Source organism: Merops nubicus, unplaced genomic scaffold (genome assembly GCF_000691845.1).
Source record: "Merops nubicus isolate BGI_N331 unplaced genomic scaffold, ASM69184v1 scaffold39649, whole genome shotgun sequence".
Lineage (NCBI taxonomy): Eukaryota > Metazoa > Chordata > Aves > Coraciiformes > Meropidae > Merops > Merops nubicus.
In genome coordinates this window covers 1-20488 of record NW_008632419.1, presented here as the reverse complement: position 1 = coordinate 20488, position 20488 = coordinate 1, and the positions used below count along the sequence as shown (strand labels likewise).

General features: G+C 39.7%; 2 protein-coding genes across 2 annotated transcripts in view; one reads left to right on the top strand and one right to left on the bottom strand.

The window, feature by feature from the left end:
* The window catches only part of CFAP97 (cilia and flagella associated protein 97), a 19250-nt gene extending 7247 nt beyond the window's left edge, over positions 1-12003 (top strand). The window contains exons 3-5 of the mRNA XM_008947907.1: positions 3244-3506; positions 11029-11179; positions 11876-12003. Coding sequence (XP_008946155.1) covers positions 3244-3506; positions 11029-11179; positions 11876-12003 — 542 coding nt within the window. The remainder of the gene's footprint in view (positions 1-3243; positions 3507-11028; positions 11180-11875) is intronic.
* A 6376-nt stretch (positions 12004-18379) lies between these two features.
* On the bottom strand, positions 18380-20374 carry LOC103780247 (ADP/ATP translocase 1; the record flags this gene model as incomplete). Its single annotated transcript, XM_008947906.1, has 3 exons — positions 18380-18838; positions 19197-19337; positions 19888-20374. Coding segments are annotated over 3 exons (786 nt in total), but the record flags the coding sequence as incomplete, so codon positions are not given.
* Between the last annotated feature and the right edge of the window lie 114 nt (positions 20375-20488).

Below are 20488 nucleotides of genomic sequence, written 5' to 3'. Positions count from 1 at the left end.
GGGAAAGAGGATAAAAGAAGTAATGAATGAAAACAGAAAAGCCTGGGTGTTTGGGGATGTGTGACTGAAGAAGCTGGAAGGTGAGATTAAGTTTGTCACTGAAATTCTGTCATGCTTTACTGGCATAGCTAAGCAGCAGTATCCAGTAGAGCAATGACTGGAAATGTACATAGATACATGTTCATACAAACTGCCTGGTTGCTTCTGGCAAAATATTGGTGCTGGAGCAGCTGTATGTCACTCAGGCCTCCTAGAGGGCAGTGGTAAGGTAACACAGTGCCCTCTAGCCCCAAGTGGAGTGGTCGCTGCAGGGTTCCTTGAATCAGTATTTCTAAAAGCGTTTACTGACCAGCATTGGTGGGAAAGGGAAAGATGTTGGTTCCATGTCATTGCTGTGGTTTTATTTTTTTCATCACAGCTGCCAAGGGTTTTTCCATAAAAACAAGCAAGTCAAAAGATAAGTAATTACCTTGATGCTTATTTATCTCTAAGCATTTTTAATCTGTTTTTACTGATTAGAGTTCTTAGCTTCATCAAAAGGGTGTATGTTCACGAACAAAGTACAACCACGTACCTTAGAGAGAATTAAAACAGTCATGTGCCAGTGAAGACATGAAACCTGTATTTCTAATTAAAAATGTCCTCATTCAGAATGCCATTGCTTTAAGTGGGATTTAGCTAGTTCACACCTTTCAGAGAAAGTAAAGAACTGTTTGGAATGTGCACTGACAGTTTTTTTCAGAAGCTTATACGTCTCTTCTAAGAGACTGCATCACCAATAGCATTGGTACCACAAAGCTAGATCGAGACTTGAGCTGAACAACTGTTCTCTTGTTGCACTCTGATTTCCACTCTTGCATAGGATGTACAGTCTTGTGTAACCTGAGATGCTGTGGATGTAAGGCAAAAGATTATCTTTCACAGCTTTGTAATAAAATTTTAAATGGTCGAACATGATGTACAATAAACATCTTCAGATGGTTGATCAAATTACTTTATTCCAGCTGTGTTCTGTAGTGCTGGTTTTACATGGTTTATTTTTTACTGAGAAGTATGCTGCAGCTTGATGTTACTGTGTGAATTGTGTGGCTCTAGTTATTTTTTGTGCATTTGTTCTTGTTCCTCCTAGGTGTATCCAGATGAGTCTCATCCCAGGTTTGTCTCCTCAAGTGGTGTTTTCCCTTGAGAATAACTTACTAAATTTTAAAGAGGCTTTCGAAGACATTTATACTTTATTAACCTGTTGACTGGCAAGCTTGGTCTGCACTAGTTGTGTTGCCTTAGTTTTTAGGCAATTTGCATCTTCTCTTGATGAAGTAAAACAGTATTTGCTAATATGGACAGCCTCACAGTCAGAGCTGCCCAGAGGCAAGTTCTTGCCTGTATTTGCTAGCGTTCTGATGGTGCAAACTTACTAATTTCCAGAGGGAATTTGAAATTCATTAACTGTCTGGATTTGGAATTCTACATACTATTTCTAAGTTGCTCAAAGACAGTAGCAGTATTTCCTTGCACCAGTTCTGGAATAAACTCAGTTGAAATGATGCAAGAAAGATGTCATTTCATTTTGTTTTGAAGCAAGAACATGCTTGTCATTCTTTGGGGTTTTTAAGCTATTGAAAGGCTGCCTCAGACATACCTTGCCAAAAATTTGTTGATTTTGAAGCATTTGCTGAGGAACTACTACTGCATGACTGTGTGGGTTTTTTTATTTTCCTTTCTGCTTTTCTCAAAGCTTCAGCTTTGGATGCTTGTTTTACTTGTATGGATCTTTTAGGGGTAAGAATGAGAGGTATCTTCTGGCGCACTGTGATATTGAGGAATTTGGGGAATGGCTTGGGTAAGACATCCTCCTCTGTGTCTCAGCTTCAGGCATCTATTTGTCAGTGCTTTGGCAGGGTAACACCATGACAGCAAAGCTCTTAAAACACTTGCTAGATCATCTACTGCAGAGCTTTAGAAAGCAAAGACTTAGAAGTAGGTTAGTAGCAAAGCTCCAGTGGAATTACAATAAATATAGCTGGCTCTGGCCAAGGGTGAAGTTTTCCAGTTATCTTACTTTGCAGTTGTGCGAGTCTGTCTTGTGGTGTGCATTCTTTGTTCTTCTGTCTTGAAACCTCATATTCTGGTTTAATTTGTTGAGTGTTTACTTTCTAAATTGCCAGGCTCTGTTAATTTTTCTTCTGTTATATATGCTCACTCATTTCTCTCCATCCATTAAATTTAATTTTCATCTTTCCCTTTGCAAATCCTGCACCAACATCAAGGATTGCTTTGGGAGCAAACAATTAACAAAGTCACTTCATGAAATGCATTTTGTGTTTGAGTCATGCTTCCCTAGTGTCAGTTTTCTGTCTGAAACATCATTTCTCTTATGCCTCTCAGGTGAGAAAGTTACTTTAGATACCTCTGGGACAAAGCTTAAATCTCTTTCCATGTGCAAATTTCTAAATAGTAATTTAGGGTTTAATTCTTGGTTCTCTAGTCTTAGCTTCCTGAAGTTGAGTTTTCTATTGCTTGGAGAACTTCTCTGATGTTTGTATTGGTGCCACAAATACTGTGACCATAATTATGTTCAGTGTTGCTTTAGTGCTGTATAGTGGTAACCCCGTTAGCATATTTATATAGATATAAAATTGTATATGCTGATGGCTGGTACTATAGTAACTACAACAAAAATGTTTGAGGATGGAAGTCTAAGCATATTGTGCCAGTGTAAAAGTTGGGCGAGCAAACTGGTAAAGGTAGAGATCAGGGGTGATCAGAGTCAAAGAGGGATTAGGAATGCTGACCATGGAGAAGAAATGACCGCACACATAAGGCTGATTTATATTCTGGTTTCTAAGTAACAGATATATTCTGCACAAGTGCTTTGTGTAGATTCTTTCATGTTACTAGTTAGAATCCTAGAACTGTTTTGCTGCATCTCTTCATTTCCCCTGGATTACCAGTCATAAATGGAGAAAAGGGTGGGATTCCTAGTGAGAAGGAAGCAGATGAGTTTTAACTAAGGCCAAAATCAGACTTGATTTTTCTGCTGAAACTTGTGTAAAATTAATGTATTGAGGACAACTGAGCATCCCTGAAAAATTCTGAAATGCATAAAAATCGGGAATACAGGTGGGTGTAGGTGAAATGTACCTTGGTTTTCCAGGTCTGTAAATAAATCCTAATGATAGAATGCAAGATTTGTGTTTGGTTTGGGTTTTTCATCTGAGCATTTTACTTTTTGCCATTTTGAAGCTTTCTTACAGCTGGAGAAAAAAGAAAAAAAACTAACCATCGATCAGCCATCTAAAGGAACAAGAAAAAATTATTCTTTCACAAATGAAGAAGTTAGACAGATTGATCGGGAAAACCAAAGGTTGCTGAAAGAACTGTCCAGACAGTCTGCAAAGCCAAGAAGAAGCACCACGTTGAAGAAGTCGGCTGTACCGCCTCCTAAATTGTACCACAGTGCCCTCAACAGGCAAAAGGAGCAGCAAAGAATTGAAAGAGAAAACCTGGTAAGTTTTGAGAACTGTTTGGGATCAGTAAATTGAAAAGGACTGTCTGTTGTCAGACGAGCTACTGCTAAATTTTTACAAAACTGATAAGGCAGCACTTGGACCTTTACTGTGGTAAGTCTGCAGTGAATTTCCATTACTATGCTGTTTGCATAATTGTTGGGGGGGGGAGGGGGATGATGCCTTTTCCAGGCAAAAATAGAATTTGGTTTATATGAGTTTGCTCTACTTCAATATAATTCATTTAAGAGGAACAACCATTACTGGTAACACACTCATAACTTTAGATAGCAGTCTGGCTGTTCATGCTGCTTTGTGCATCATGATTACTAGTCTTTCAAGAACAGGCTTGCAAATAATAGTGATCAGTGCAATATCCTTACACCCATTGTATTTGAAATACAAAGGACACAATGTGAATGTCAGTTTTGGGGTTTGACTCATTTTATAGCAATCAGTCTCTTTCAATATTTGTAGCCCTCTGCTTGTCACAGTATTTGAATGTAAAGGCAATCACAATAACTTTAGTGGAAAAAAAATTCAGACTCATAAGGATATTGGCAGAGTTGTCAAAAATAATACTGGTTTGAATAGATACTTTTAGTGATGGAATTGTAATACGTGTAATGACATTTTTATATCTCCTAGTTTGTTAGTGTGTTTGAAAAGGAGATAAAATATAGTTAAAATACCTGGAAAATTTATAGTGGAAGTAATTTACTCACTTTTTTCTTCTGTGTAAGCATAGGTTGCAATTTCCTTTGGTATAGATAAAGATTCAACGTGGAGAAGTCTAGTCATAGGTTGCAATTTCCTTTGGTATAGAACGTGGAGAGGTCTAGCTGACCTATTCAGGAAAATCAGTTAGGTTTTAGCTCTTACAGCTTTCAGACATCTCAATTCTTAAAACTTTAAAGTAGGAAACATGCTCCTCAGCTCCACCAGCCTACGGTTGATCGAGAACATTTTACCTCACACGTTGAATGAATTTGGCATCAATACTTCTTATAGATGTGTGATGCTTTTCATTGTCTGGGGAAGAAATTTTTTTAGGCTTGCATGGTTTTAAATTGATAGGGGGGTTTTCTTCATATGTTGTGGGATTTGTTGTTGTTTTTTGGTGATTTAAAACATTGAAAGCAGGATGCTCTTCCACGTGAACCTTGATACTCTTAGGGTATGGGGAGGAAGTGCTGTGTTACAGTCAGAATCTAGTAGTAATATGCTGTACTACATAACAGACGATAACTATAAATTAACGTAGATGATGCTTTACAATACACTTCTGTTTACTCAAAGCCACAGACCTTTTCTCATATGATATATTCCAATATTATGTCCAAAAATGTCTTGTCTGGATAAAAAAATCAGCCAGCCTAAGTACATTTAGTCATTTCACACATTGCTGGTTTAGTACGTGTTGGAGCTTAATTAGGTTAGGTGGTTGCTTGTAGTCAAAAAAAAAACCAAAAAACCTTTCATTTACGCTTTAGTTGTTGTCATCAGCCACATGAGTGGACATGTTTGACATCAGAAACATTCCTTAGAATTTATGTTAGGACATCGTGCTATCTTAGACTATAAAAATATTTGGCTTAGTCTTTTTTCCCCAGACTCAGGGAGATATGTTCTCTTTCCTTTTTGGAAGAGTGATTCATCAGTACAGTGCCTCTGTTTTTTTTAATATTGCTATCATTTTTGAGCAATTCTGTTTACTTTTTAATTCTATTTTAAACGTATGTGCACCTAGAGCATCACAGTTGCAACATACTGATTTTTTCTTAGCACTCCCTTTTGGTATTACAACTGTGGCATGCTTTTCTCAGAAAATGGACGGGATGGAGCTGCCCCACCCTGCCCATTGATGAGGTGTTTTTTACTTCATGTAGCTAAAAAAGTGTGTGCTTTCTGAGCTTGTTGTTTTCTTCTGGTCAGCAGCTTTCTTCACCTTTGTAGATGGAAGAGCTAGAATTCCATGGAACTTCATCCTCAGTCTTTCTTGTGTTACTTGACAAGAATTTTATTTTTCCCTCTGTAGTACAAGGCCTGAGGTCGTGCATAGGAGATATGCTTCATTCTACACCTTTGTGAAATGTTTGTTAGAAGGACATGGGCTTTTGTAAAGAATTCAAGAATAGGAATTTACAACAGTCCTCTGTGCAGGGAGTTAAAGTTTTGATGCAGGATTTTTTTTTTTCCCTGCTGGATTACTGCGTTATAATTTCTTGTCCTGAAGTTAATAACTTGTCTAGGGACAACTTTCACTTGTTCCACTGGAACATTCTTGGAGTGATGCCTATATTTACTGTTACCACAAAGACAGCTTGATTTCTGGTACAGGCGCTTGGCATCAGAGGTGGTGTAGAGAAAGTAATCAAAATATTAGGACATTGGAGTGGTTTGGTGCTCTCTAGCTTTGTGAAAGGGGGCAAGGAGGTAGAGGGAATACATGTTCCTGCTACAGCCTCTGCTAGAAAGAGCCATGATGGAAAAAAAAGGTACACTCCTCTGAAGAACAATAGTTATAAGGTAGTGATTAGCAGTTTACTGACAAAGCACAGCTAGCAAAGTGATAGCTGCTAATTTTAGAGTTTTGTACTTGCTGGCTTTGTGCTTTACTGAGTGGAACCTGCTTCTGATTGCTTCTCTGAGCTAGCAAGTGCATCTCCTGCCGATAGAGGATGCTGCTGCTTCAGAAAAGGTTCTACACTTGTGTTTGAAGATACTCTCAGCCTCATCTCCTCTCCAGTGAAAAGGGACAGAAGCATGACTGATGTGTAACTCTTTTCCCATGTCTGCATATATGACATACTAAGAATTATTTCTGACAATGTAAATAAGATACTCAGCTTCATGAACCTGACACTACACACAATTTAAACTTTTAATGGTTTATTGCGTGATGGAAAACCCTATATACAGGTGGGTGTTTGGGGACCTTGGGACCTCAAAATATAGATTTGCAGCCACAGCACCATTCTTCATCTGGATGTAGAAGTAATTCATATCTCTGTTGGTTTTTGTTGTTTTTTTTCAATCATTTTTATTAATTCTGACGAAGATTTGGGTGTTAGATGACCTTGGTAAGCTAAGGTGCTGTGTTCTTAGGGAACAAGTGACCTTTTGAGTTGATACTGGAAGTTCACTGAAGATTTCAGCAGGTCTGGGACAGCAGTTCTCAAACCTTAGATCAAGAAGGATGAGGGTGGTGTTCTTTCCTGTGGTTATTTGGTCTTTCCATGTATCCCTGTCCGTTTTTCCTACCCCAAGCTGTTACAACTCACTGCACGTAACATCCATGTTGCTAATTCCCCCACTTCATACTACCCCACAATGTACCCTAAGCCCCATAGATCCAGCTCGGATCCCAGTTCCTGCACAGTCACCCTCCCAGACAAATAAAACAAATCACTGTGTTTCTCTGCAAGGGCTATCTTTCACTTCTCACCTACTTGGTTCCCTCAGTCATCTGTGCTGCAGATATGAGTAACGCTTCTCTCCACCGTTTGTTCTAATCATTGTGGCTTCTACCAGCAGAAAAGTCCTTCAGCAGAACTGTTTCCCTTTTCTCACAGACTGGGCTGCCTTTGTCTTGCTGGAAAACATGAACCTGCTTTAGCCATGCAAGTAATATACAGTTATAAATGGATGTATATTCATTTGTCTCAGCTCGATTTAATGGTGCTGATGGGCTGCAGTAATTGAGTGGAGAGAAAAGGGCAAGGGAGGGATGGTGCCTCTGGCCATGCCCTAGCTGGCTGCCATGACATGCAAAGAATGTACCTTATCTTGAGCCACAGCCTTCAGTTTTGTGCTGCATTGTGCCTGCCCTGGCATCCATGTCATACCAGGGAGAGAAATTCTAGACATGGAAAGAAACAGGATGGGAAGGGCTCTAGTCCATCAGGGTTGTGCTTTGGCACCTGGTACTTTCCTCCTTTGATGTTTTCTGCACTGCTTTTTCTCTGCCTTCCCTTTGTCCTGTCCCCAAGGACTACTCCTTGAGACTGAGAACATCAGTCTTGATTATTTTTCACACGGCTCAGATTTTTGGGGGGGGTTTCTTGTACTCTTAGCCTACTTTCTTCATGGTGGGGCCAGCCACATAAAAAACTAGATAGCTGCTAAGTTTAAAAGACTTTTCTGTAGATAAAGAGCTTTGAGTTAATGCCACTGGCAATTGAAGAAAATTACAAATACTTGTCTTGATAAGAAAAGAAGGCTGTCCTTGAATGCAGTGTTAGGTACTTGCCCTTCCCCAACTGGTCTCTGCAAAAGGATAGTGTGGTCACTAACATCACTGACATTAGAGGAGGCATAATATAAATAAATCTGAACAGCTGTCAAGACACACTAGCCAGTTGGTTAGGATTCAGAGGAGGTGAAACTGAAGCCCTCATGCATTTAAAAGGCAAAGTGAAACAAATAACATTTTTTTTACCTTCTCTCTGAACTCAAGTTTAGGGGAGTGCTGCATTTTCAGTGTTTTCTTTTTCTTTTCAACAAAGCTGCAGAAAACTGTACTTTTTTTTTTATTTTATTTTTTCTGACAGAGAATACTAGAATTAGCTTTAGTGCTCTCCTAATATGCCCAAAGTTGAATTGGCAGGATTTATCTTGGCCCATTGTATAGCAGCAATCTTTTGATACAGTGTCAGGTTCCTTTGTTCTCCAGTTGGCAATTTGGCATTTTCTTCTGTCATTCGCAATATGTGTTTTAGTGTCTTCATAGATACTAATCTATGACCAGATGCTTTGGTTTATAAAGGATTATACTATTCCTAGAAGGTAATCGTGCAGGAAAACATGCTTTAATTTTTTTTTCTAATATTATTATTCCATTTCTATTGTAAACTCAGTATTATAATAAAATAAAAGAAGAAGGGATAAATAGAAGCCTTGGGAGGCTTTTGCCAAGCCTTTTGTCATCAATGGTACGATATATGTATTGAGCTTCAATCAAGAGCTCTGAGGATATACAATGTAATTTAGAGCAGCTAGTGACATTCCTGCCATTAGTGTCTGTTACTCCCTTTTTTTTTAATTACTTAAATCTGATAGGGAACATGTATTTGGTTCTGAACACCTGTATCATGTTATGTGATCTGATTCTTTAGTTATCAAGATCAGTCTTGAAATTTTTTTTTACTCTAGTGGTGCAGGATTAAGGCTGCAGAGATTTAGCACTTCAAAAGTACAAAGAAAGTGGCAGTGTTTTTCAGTCCATTTTTCAAAAGGAGAGCATAATGAAAGAATTAGTGGTTCTTTTTCAGTTATACATATAAATCATTTGTTTAAGATCCTTGTACCATTGTACAAGGTAATTTCTTGGTTGAAGACCTCAAGATTGTAGGGTTGGAAATAAACCCATAAGAGAGGGATTAGTTCCGGGTTACAGGTTTAGTAGGTCAGAACTGCCATTTCAGTGTGCTGATGAGTTCATTTCTGCATGCAGCAGGCCCTTCTCCAGACTGCAAAATCCATGGCTGCAAATAGCATGTAAGTTAACGTGCCCTTGGTACGATTTGCAGCAGAGGGCAAGGGAACCACTGGAGCTGCTCCCTCATTCTCCAGAGGAGCTTTTCTTGCAACTCTTGAGCACCACAGAAACTATATCTGCTCTTTCTGTAGCTCAGGACCGTATGAAGTCCAATGAGGAACCTGTTCAAAAAGTAGTGTTCTAGTACTGAGAGGGGTCTCTTTTTGCCTTAGTAATGGGGACTTGGAACTTGTCAACATGGAGGCATAGAAGCAAAAGCAGAAAATTGTATTTGAGCTTGAATAAAGTGGGCATATATAAATACCGCATGGTCAGAATCAAGCTTGAAATGACTGCAGTGTTAAGGTGTGCAAATTCTGTGAGGGTGTTACAGCTGGAGTTCAGACCTAAAACGTGTTCAACTCTCATAGGGAGGTCACTTCTGACAATTTACCTGATTCATTTGTGATCAGATTGAATGTATTGAGAGCTTCCATTTTTAATCTTGAAGGTAAATAAGTGATCTCTGCAAGTCTAAATGAATGCAGTTGTATTAGGAGGTGCAGATGGAGTTGTCTCTAAATGTTTTAGCCAACATTTTATTCGCAAGTCTACCAGTTTGTGTTTTGCAATTGGCTTTAACGAAGAGCTATTTCTAGCTGAAGTCCTTCCTTTGACTTTTGCTTACTTAGGTATTTCCACTTGACGATGAGCTGACTGGCACTTGATGCAAGCGCCTGTGACATGCGCCTGAGCCAAAATCTGTTGTCCCTTCTCTTCTGTGCAGGTTTCCAGTGCCCATGTATAAACTACCAAGAGTCTGTAGATTCCTATTACAGCTAGACAATGGTAACTGACATCCTTTGAATACTATATCCTAAATCACTTTCTGTAAATCTTTTTTATTCTACTAAAAAATAAATCGGTGCCTGATTCGGAGTGGGGAAGAATGATCATTTCATACAAAGTGCAGTTTAATGGCTATACAGACAGATTCTTGACTTCTACCCATATAAGTGCATCCAGACAATACATCCTTATTAGCAGAGGTACTTTTAGTACTTTGGAGACTTCAGACACTGGATCACAGTTTGCATTGTCCCTCTTTGATAGAATGCATGTCATGAAACAAGCATTTCTGGTGAGAGTTATTGCCAAATGTTTGTAGGTCATCAAATGAATTAATTAGTGGAGAGAATGTATAGATCTATGCAAGGCAATCACTGGAGGCAAAGTATTATTAAATATGTGAAGTTGGTTGGAAGTTGCATGTAGCTGGGTACTTCCAGATTTATCCTGCCATCAGATTGTTTTTTTAGATTATAGAAATTTCTTAAATCAACAGATCCTGTTTCAAGTAGAGCTTATTATGTAGAATGGGAAACTGTATCTTACAAATACTGTGTAAGTAGCTGTTGTAATTTAATGTTTGGTGCATGATTGCCAGGGGTAATTTCAACAAGATGATATTATGTCTATAACAATTTAAACTAGAATTTCTTAAAATTTCGTTACAGATAAAACAGTGCCCAGTGGATGTTTTGTGCTTTTCTTTTGACACAGATTTTAGGTCTCTATGGGGATCCTGGAGGGCAATGTAAAATGGTATAAGAATGTTTGCAAAGCAAACATTAAAAAAAAAAAAAAGAATTTCTCATCCTTCTAGAAACTTAGAAGAGAGGAGTAACCAGAGGTAGGATTAGAAGAGCACAGCTCACCTGTATTCACATTAGTTTGGCAATAGTTTCAAGTTACCATAGTTACCATATAGTACAGAGGAGTATGGGGTACTAAAGATGTACTCCACACAGAAGTGAGGTTGTGTAAGGGACGGTTAGCGTTTGTGTCATCTGGCAACACGGAGCAGAGAATTCAGCGTGAGCAGAACAGCCTGTGCTGATCGTCAGTGGAAGAGATCCTGTGGGCAGTGCTAAAAATTTGAGCATTTTTTTTCGGGTCAAGTGAAAAATCATTTGTGGGTGTTTGTTTTGGAGCTTCTTATTTATTCATTCTTTCTCAATGATATTTTTCTTTGATCTTAAGGCTTTCCTGAAAAGACTGGAAGCAGTGAAACCAACAGCTGGTATGAGGCGTTCTGAGCAGCTGATGGATTATCAGCGCCAGATGAGTTACCTAAGTTCTTCACCATCTGTAAGAAGAGGAAAGTCTGCTTTCAGCCAGCTTAGTCCTTCAAGTAAGTACTTTGAAGTTCCAGATTCTTGGATTTCTTTGCATGTGTTTATCTTTATATAATTGAGAATTGTGAAGCACTTAGTGCTAAGAATAGCAAAGAAGCTCCTTCATCTGTCTTCCTGAGGCTGATCATTTATCACACAAATAAAGTGATTTTTTTTAGTCATATCAAGTGTGTGGCAACCACATGAATTAATTACCATCATAAATCTCTAATAAATTGTCTTGTTAATCATCTTTTCCAAGAAAGTAAAAAAATCCCTGTTGTAAAGAAGTATTGCTCATTTTGGCAGTACCCTTTATTGGAAGGAGAAGAGAGAGAAGAAGAAAAAAGGCACAAAAACCCAACCCCACAAAAACCCCAAAGAAAGTGCAAATTCTCATTCAGAAAATGTAAATCTACTGATGGTAACCTTGTTTCTTTTAGAAATTGTGTGTGTGATATTTGGAAGTAGATCACATGTCCCCATAGATGTCACATGTCAAGTAAAGAACCACAGCACTATGGCACAAGCTTGAACTCTTTGTTGTAACAAACAACTCTAACATTTTGGGTTTGTATTCAACTTACTGTGATTTGGGGTTTTTTTCTGAAAACTATGGTGATGAGTGCTGCAGTGCTAATATAGCATGTAGTTTTCTGTTCTACCAAGCATCAGCTTTCTCACTCTTTTTGTGTGTGTGTTTGTGTTAACAGGAGGCACTTCAAGAGCATCGACAGTACCAAGTACAAGGAGCCAGAGGAACGAAAATCCTGTGTCCGATTCCGCCAGTGGGGCACTACAGAGACCTAAAGCCTCTAATGTCCATGCTGCTTGGTTATGAGTGTGTTCTTTGCCTCGCATTCTGAGATGATCCTCCAATTTCTATTTTTAGTGCTTTTGTAATTTCTATGTGCAAAAATATTTTCTGCACTGTTCAGTGATAAAAATACATTGCATATGTTATAATTGCTTATAAAGTGGTTTTAAGTGGACACTTTTCACGTCAGTGTTTTACATGAAAGGAAGAACTTAGGAAAGAGAAGGAAGTATTTAAATGGACAAGTTAAATGGAAATTATTATTTTATTCTCAAAATGTAAGTGGAATTTGTATCCATAACATGAAAGGACAGAATCGCTGCACTATAGGAGCAAAATGGAAAGAAAATCTTTAAAATAGTATTTTCAAATATTGCATTAAACTCATAAGCATTTGCTTTATTCCTAGAGTGTCTGTTTTTCATCCTGGCTTTAGGTAAGCCTTTTGAACATTGTGGGTCATGTTCTTATGACTGAAAGAATCTTCTTTTTACAGCAGCATGAAAGGGTGAAAAGCAGATTGTGTTACTCTGTGGTTAACTAGAATGCCAAGGCTGCAGGATATGTTCTGCCACTCTTGCACTCCAGGGTGTTGAACTTTGTTTTGTACTCGAAGCTGTGTCTCTTCCAGATTTAAAAGACTTTTGCAAGTTATATTGGGACCTTTGTTTAGGAAAGAAGCATCTAATACTATTTGAACAAGAGTAAAAACTGAAATGAGCAACGGTTTCAGATACACTCTAAATGAGAGTAAGTTTTAGTTACCTCTCAAGCTGGAGAATACTAAGCAAGGAAATATTTCATGACCATGCTTCTGCAGATCCTTGCCTGTCTTGGTGGGGAGATAGAAACCTGAGCTTCAGGAAAAGAAAATATGATTTTGAGAGTGACCACTAACCAGCATTTAGCAAACAGACAAACAAAACAATGGAAAATAGAAAACGATCGGTATTTCTTGTTTTTTAATGTCATGTTGGTACCAAATATTTGTCATATGTATCAGCTAAGCTTCGGCAGCAACATGCATTTACCAGGGGAGCAAAATGTAATGGAATTGGTAATTGCAGATAGGTGGTATGCTTTATTTCTATATGTAAAGGCAAACTTTCAGTGAGCTTATTTTGTAGGACAGTAGTCTTAAAAGAGCATAAATTGTGATGCCAGTATCCATGGATATTGCTGGAACCCTGCTTGCTTCCCCAGCTTCTTCCCAGGAGATACAGGAAATCTCTTTGTATCATGTATAAAGAAAAAAAGCTGTATTCACTAGTGCTGGGTCTCAGCTGTATAAAAAGGAAAGTTTAATATTCTCTGCTTGTGCTTGCATGAGGGCTTAGGCTTTCAGGTGTTCTGCATTGTAACAAACTTTTTACTTGGTCCTGTGTGATAGTTTGGCAGAGCTTCTGCACCTGGTGACCTGCGGATCAAATTTAGCTCTTGGGCAATATTTGAACTTTTAACCTTAAGCAGCATTGTGGCAAACAGATTTTTGTTGTAATTATTATTCATTGATAGGGACTGCAAGGAGCTTTTTTTGACTAGTGCTGCTGTATTTATTTGTACTATTGTACTAATCAAAATTATTTACTATTTAAAGATTTACTTTTTTTTTGTCCTTGAATGTGAATATCAAGGTCAGACTTCAAAATACTTTCAATGTTCATATGATAATCTTTTTTCTGTGAAGGAATTTACAAAATTGATTACTTTTAATCGTTTCATGGTTATTTAACTTTGCTATGAAAGACTGTCAATTTTGTATGTCATTTTTGTAAACTATAAATAAAATAATTGTCATTGCAGTGGCTTCTTTCAGAATTTTATAGTTGGTATTAAAGTGCAAAGGAAAACATGGGAGGAGTATTTTGTACTACATGTAGTGGAGGAAAATGCAGAGTCCGTTCATCTGCTGATATACTTTTACCTGTCAGTGGCTTTGGTGTGGCTTTTTTAAAGGAAGACATATTGACAAGTCCTCATTAAGTTAGATAATATCATCAATATTTTATAAATCTGCTTCTAATAGACTTGTTTTCTGTCTTTTTTTTGTAAGCTACCACTTTTATGTTATCTTTTTTTTCCTCTCTCCAGAAGATCTATATGAAAGAAAAGTGTAAGCTGCTTTGCTCCCTCCTTAAAGGGAACTGCCACACTTGTCTGACACAGTTTCAGGCAGGAGCCAATCTCCCTGCTGATGTGACATGATTGCTAGCTTGAGTGACAGCACTTGCCATGTCACTTTCACTACTCTGAGAAATGTCCTGTGATGTCTCCGTTGTGTCCCTACCTCATTGTGAGCTCCAGTTCTTCCAGAATAGGGTTCTGCTGTGTAGTCTGTCTACAATACTGAAAGTCTTAAAGAAGACACTGACTCAGATCACTGACTATATGAGAGCAACAGGGAGTCGTGGTGTCACACATCCATACAGGGATACATGTGAAGAGCATTTTCCCAAGCAGACTATTGAGTACTTTAAAACTCAAGTTTTAATCCCAGCAAACCTAAAGGATTTAAGGTAATTTGGAAGAACCACACCAGGCCATTCCTTATATAGAACGTATAGACTTTCCCCTGTGCCAGAGCCTGTCTCCTATCGGGTTCCTTGCAGTCTTCACTGAAGATTCTGAGCTACCCCTGCTGTCATCCTGCCACTCAGATAACGGTTTGTTTGATTGTCCTGAATCAAATGGCTGGCTGGATTTGTCTCCCAAGATATATGTAGACTTTGCATTGGACTGTATTTTCTTGATTGTCATCTAATGAGTTGCAGGATAAAGCCCTGAAGAAAGCCTGAGACTCTTCCTTCTAACAGGTTACCAGTAACATTTTTATCCCAGTGATGTTCCTTTTTCTCCATGGTCATTAGACAAAAATAACCTCCTGCCTTCCCAGCCTGGGGTGTTCATTGAGTCATCTGATAGGTGAGAGGTGGTGCATTTCTCTGGAGCACAGTCTGCACCTGAGTGTGGTGGAGGTGAGCGCTGTGAGGTACATCAAGTCTAGGTGTGCAATCATGTGCATCGTGTGTAGGCGATGATGGGTATTTCCACTGCGATATCAACAAGAAAAAGAGGGGGAAGGCTCCCTGTGTTTGGAAGTGGTGTATCTTACGAGCCAAATACACTGAGCATCTGGTGCAATCTTTGTGATCTTTAGCTGCCCAAAATCTTGAACTAACTAGTGGATGAACCACACCATTTCCACCTGGTGAGTGAGAAACATTGAAATAAGAGCTGCATCTGGAGCTATCTTCCAGAACTGAACTTATGTTGGGGTCATATTGTTTCAGATGTCAGCAGGGATTGCTAATGCTTGCAGTTCTGATTTGGTTTGTCTGCAGGATGCATGGTTCTAATGCCTTGGTCAAAAAAGCTGCTGTATGTTTCCTGGTAACTTTCCTCCCTGACCAAGATGAGATGGGATTTGGTGACATTGATCCTTGTAGCTGTCACTTCTGCTCCTAGGACTACCTGTTATTCACTGCAGAGTCCTAAAATGCTGTTTTTCATGATGTTTTGTTCTGGGGTCTGCTTGTGTACCAAAGTCTTTATTACATGTGGTCAGAGCTTGGAGCAAAAATGATAGGACTCTGCTCTCTCCACACAGTGGTTCTTAGGACTAGAACATGCTATTGAGAGATTTTTGCTGTTTTAAAGCAAGAGGGACTTCACAAGGAGAACACACAGGTGGCTGAGATTTGCCACCTGTGGCATGATATGTCTTTCCCTGGCATCTTAGGTTGGCTAGTGGCACTTCCATCTCCTGCTGAGATTACCCAGCAACCGCAACTGTGGCATTCCTGCAGATGGAGTGTTCTTCTGTTCTTTGCAACAATATAGTGAGGTTTTTTTCTCCTGCTATGCTTCTCACCATGTCTTAAACTCTTCTCTGTGGCTTTTAAAGAAGTGATGGCTGCTCCTTCCATGACAAATGTAGGGCAGAGAGTGGAGGTCATCATCTCCAGAAAGGTAGGGGAGGCTCAATCTTCTGTCACAGATTCTCCCCCTCCTCCTCTCTGCACCAGGCTATGCTCTTTAGAGACAGCTTTATCTTGCAGACCCACCTGAATTTCCTAACCTCTTCTTTATCTAAATGATCAGTGTACCTCAGTTCCCTCCCCAGGTGAGCATCCTGTCAGAGCTGGGTAGTACAGTATATGCTGGATGGTAGGTGAGCTTTGTCTTCCTATATTCATAGGATATATTACTGGGCTGTTGAGGGCAGGTGCCCCCATATTCAGGTGTGTGATGTAAGGGAATATTGGTGTTGACACAGGCTTTTTCCTGCACATTGCAAAGGTGAAAAGTTTTGGGGCAGTGGTATCATCTGTGGTAACTGAGGTTCATCTGACTGGGGTTCAATTAGCAGTTAGACTGTCAAAGTCATTTGTTTTCCAGCTTTGCAGAGCTGGCAGATGAATTTTAGGCTATACTTCCAGCAAGCATTAGGCTGGGTGTTGCTGAGAGCAGCTTTCAGGTGAACGGTTGTTTCATGGACAGGTTCAAACTCCAACCCTAAGTATCCTTATAGAGAGTACTGACTGGGACCTGCTACAGGGTGTGCACATCAGCGTTCAAGCAGGAATAAGGAGCCATTTGCCTGTGGTTTTCATACGTATTTCATGTATTGTCTCTTCCACCAGTGGAATTTTCTGGCATTGATATTCCTCTCTCCTTTTCAATAGCCTTTACTCCCCCTTTGCTTTTTACCTTTTCTTCTGGAACATAACTTCCTTCATTTACACTCATCTGAAGTTTCTCTTGCTTAGTCTTAATTCTCTTACTGCTCATTCAAGCATACCCTTCCCCCCCAAGGCTTCCTACCTCTGCAGATTACAATCTGTCATTATCTCTGGTCTCTTTGTAGCCAAACTCAGATCTTCCCTGAGACATCCAAATGCCACATGCAACTTTGTCAGGAAGGTAAACATGAAAGGAATAGTTGCAGCATGTTAGCAGGCTTCTAAGGACTGGGTGGAGGAAGGAGAAATTAAGAGAAAGGGCAGTAGCAGGCAGGTAAAGCTTTTAAATCAGACTACTGCAATAAGCACTTGAAAAACAGTAGAAAGATTTTCTTCCCAAACATGGTTCAGTAGGTTGCAACTCTGGTTATTTACTACATAGAGGAAAAGAGATCAAGTGTCTAGAGAAGCAACTGTTAAGATACTGTCCATGAAAGAAGAGACATGAAACAAATCAAGCCAGGCTGAATGAAAGAGATGCTCTTTTCATAAGACAAAAGTAGGTTATTTAAAACTAGACTATCAGGTTTGGACAAATTTTTCCCAAATGTTTCACCTCTTCAGGTAGACAGATGTTTCTTCCAGATACTGTTTCAGTAGCTTGTGTTGCTTCAGGGAGACAGTGCTGATGGTCAGCATCTATAGCAGACACAGAGCCCATCTCATGCTAAGTGACAGAGAGCTAGGACTACCTGCATCTGACCAATTCATTTAAAACCTAGAAAAGGGATAACTGGGAGGCATACATATGACATAAAAGATGTAGCTGAAATAAAAGCTTATCTGAGTATTACTTTCTTAGTCCTCCCCTTTTCCTAGGTGGATACATGGCAAACGTGTTTATGTTGTAGTCAGTGAACCACTGAAATGGGCACCTCACCCCCCCCACCTAATTAGAGCCTGTTCTTCAGTGAGGCTACGACCATGCAGCAGCTAAAGTTTAATAACCCTGTTCTGATCTCCTTGGTAATTAATAGCTCAAGTTGATAATGATTTTACCTGTAAGACAACTAGCTGTAGTACCCTCCAGCTGAATCCACTGGCTTTGCCATTGCAGAACTACCAATAACCAGTCCACCCACCTGAAGCTCTAATGAAAAACTTTCAAGAGGCTTAGGGCAGTACCAGACAGTCACCAAGTGTGCTAATTAGCACATCACCTTAAAGGACACACTTGAAATGTCTACAGTGTACTAAAAACAGGACACACTTGAAATGTCTACAGTGTAATAAAAAAAAAACAAGAAAAAGTTCATTAATATATTAATTTATTTCATTATTTCAGTTTTAGTTCAATTGAACATCAGTGCAGACAACTTTTTGCTTTGTGAAGATACACGGAATTTTTGAAACACTATTTCCATATCTTGCAAAGGATCTTTGAAAAATCAGATTATGGTTTCAACCACATGATTGTAGAAATTTGTCAGTGAAGAGGCTGCAGTTAGGAACTCAGCCTGGTACTTTAGTATAGCTTATATTTTCAGACAATTTTCACTCAATATCATATTAGAAAATACTGCTTTAGAAAATACCACTTTAGAAGAAAACATGACTTTAATTCATGTTATAAATGTCATCACACTGTTGGGTAGCTAGAGACATCACTTAGTACAACAGAGCGAGATCTTCAGAAGTACCTATCAAGAATTCACAATATTATATTTTAAACTAGGTATAGACAACTTAAGTCTTGTCTCTAGACAAAATGTATTACCGAAATTTGACGTATAATATATACACAGGTTCCAATACAAATGTTGGAGGAATTTTCATACAAAATTAACTATGACGTAGTGGACAATTTTTTAAATTGATGCATCCTCATCTCAAACAGATATATTACTCCAATTTTATTCTGTTTCCCTAGGAAATATTTTGTTGTCCATTACATCACAATAGCATATAGTTTTTAAAAAAAGTTGATTGAGAACAATTGAACTACATGATGATGTTGGTTTAGACATATTTCTTGATTTCATCATAAAGTACCAATACAAAAGCTCCGCCCATGCCTCTCAACACATTCGACCAGGCTCCTTTGAAGAACGCTTTGCTTCCTTCATCTTTAGCTATCTTCTTCCAGCAATCAATTGTGCCCTTGTACATAATGTCAGCTGTGGAAACAGACATAAAGGTCAGAAAAATTGAAGCTATACAGCAAGTCTGTTTCCACTTCCATATATTTTAAGTGACAAGGAATAAGCAAAGTATAGCCAAGAATTTTAAATTAGGTAATCAGACTCATGAAGAGTAATTAATTCTCCACATGGAAATCCAACCAAATCAGCTCTCTGCCTCTTAAGTCAACATGACAGAAATAGCCAGCATTGTTTCCCATAGCTTTTTTTTAAGATTCCCAATGAGAAGGTCATTTGCTTGCCATAAGACAGGAAGTACCCAAGCATGTCCCATCATATCTCAATGAGAAGATACTTTCTGCTGCCAGAACATCATAGAAGCACTTGTCCTTACCTCCCTTTCGTCCCGACTGCATCATCATCCTACGTCGCACAGTATCAAAAGGATAAGAAACCAGCCCTGCTACCGCAGTGACAGTCTGGGCAATCATCCAGCTCACTATGATATGCACATTCTTTGGATCAGGCAACATACCTGTCATCAAGAACAAATGAGGAAAGTCAGTACAGAGAGACACGTTGTCAGAAAGATGGCTGTGGATGGAACAATCACATGCCAACCCAAGGAGTCAATCAACTCAATCAAGACTGCAACTTCTCCCTTCATCCGTTTCTGACTATTAATGGGCACTATGAGTGAAACAAGTCTCTAGGACTGTTGGATTTTGGTATCTAAGACCTCTTCATGCCCCCTGACCGAAAAGTCTCTCCTGTAGAACTCTCAGGCTTGTCAAAAGTGACAGCAAATAACAAGCTACCATACATGCCCATCTGCACAAGCCTTAACACAGGAAAAAATAGAAAGTGTCCAAAGAAACTTGGCAAACCCAAGGTTTTTTGGCTGCTCAGAGCAGCAAGCTGAGGAAAACAGGAATGCATTTCAGAAACACCTGGGCATATTACAGCACAACCACCCTGAACTGGTGCCAAGCCAAGCCCTGCTTGTCCCTGTACCATCATGTGCCCTGCAGTGTCTTTACTGAACTGGCCCTTTCCTTGCAGTCAATTCTCCATGCACTTCTTACCCTTGGCCGTGTCGTAAACCCCAAAATAGGCCGCTCTGTAGATGATGATGCCCTGGACAGACACGCTGAACCCTTGGTACAGGCCCCTCAAGCCATCAGACTTGAAAATCTTGACAATGCAGTCGCCCAGCCCAGTGAACTCCCTCTCACTAGCTCCTTTGCCCACATCAGCTGCCAGCCGGGTCCTGGCAAAATCCAGCGGGTAGACGAAGCAGAGGGAGGTGGCTCCCGCGGCACCCCCAGATGCCAGGTTCCCTGCGAAGTAGCGCCAGAACTGCTTGTGCCTGTCCACTCCCCCCAGGAAGATCTGCTTGTACTTGTCCTTGAAGGCGAAGTTGAGGGCCTGAGTGGGGAAGTACCGGATGACATTGGCCAAGTTGCCTCTCCAGAAGGAGATGATGCCTTGCTCCTTGGGGATGCGGACTATGCAGTCGATGATGCCCTTGTACTGCTTCTCTGCTGTGATCTGTTTGCTGGCATGCTGGACCTGTACGGAGAAAAAGGAGGAGGGGTGGGAAGGGTGAGGGGCTGGGCACTGCAGAGGTGACCGCGCGAGGCGGCCTGCCCAAGGGCAGGGACAGGGACACGGGGCCCGGCCCCC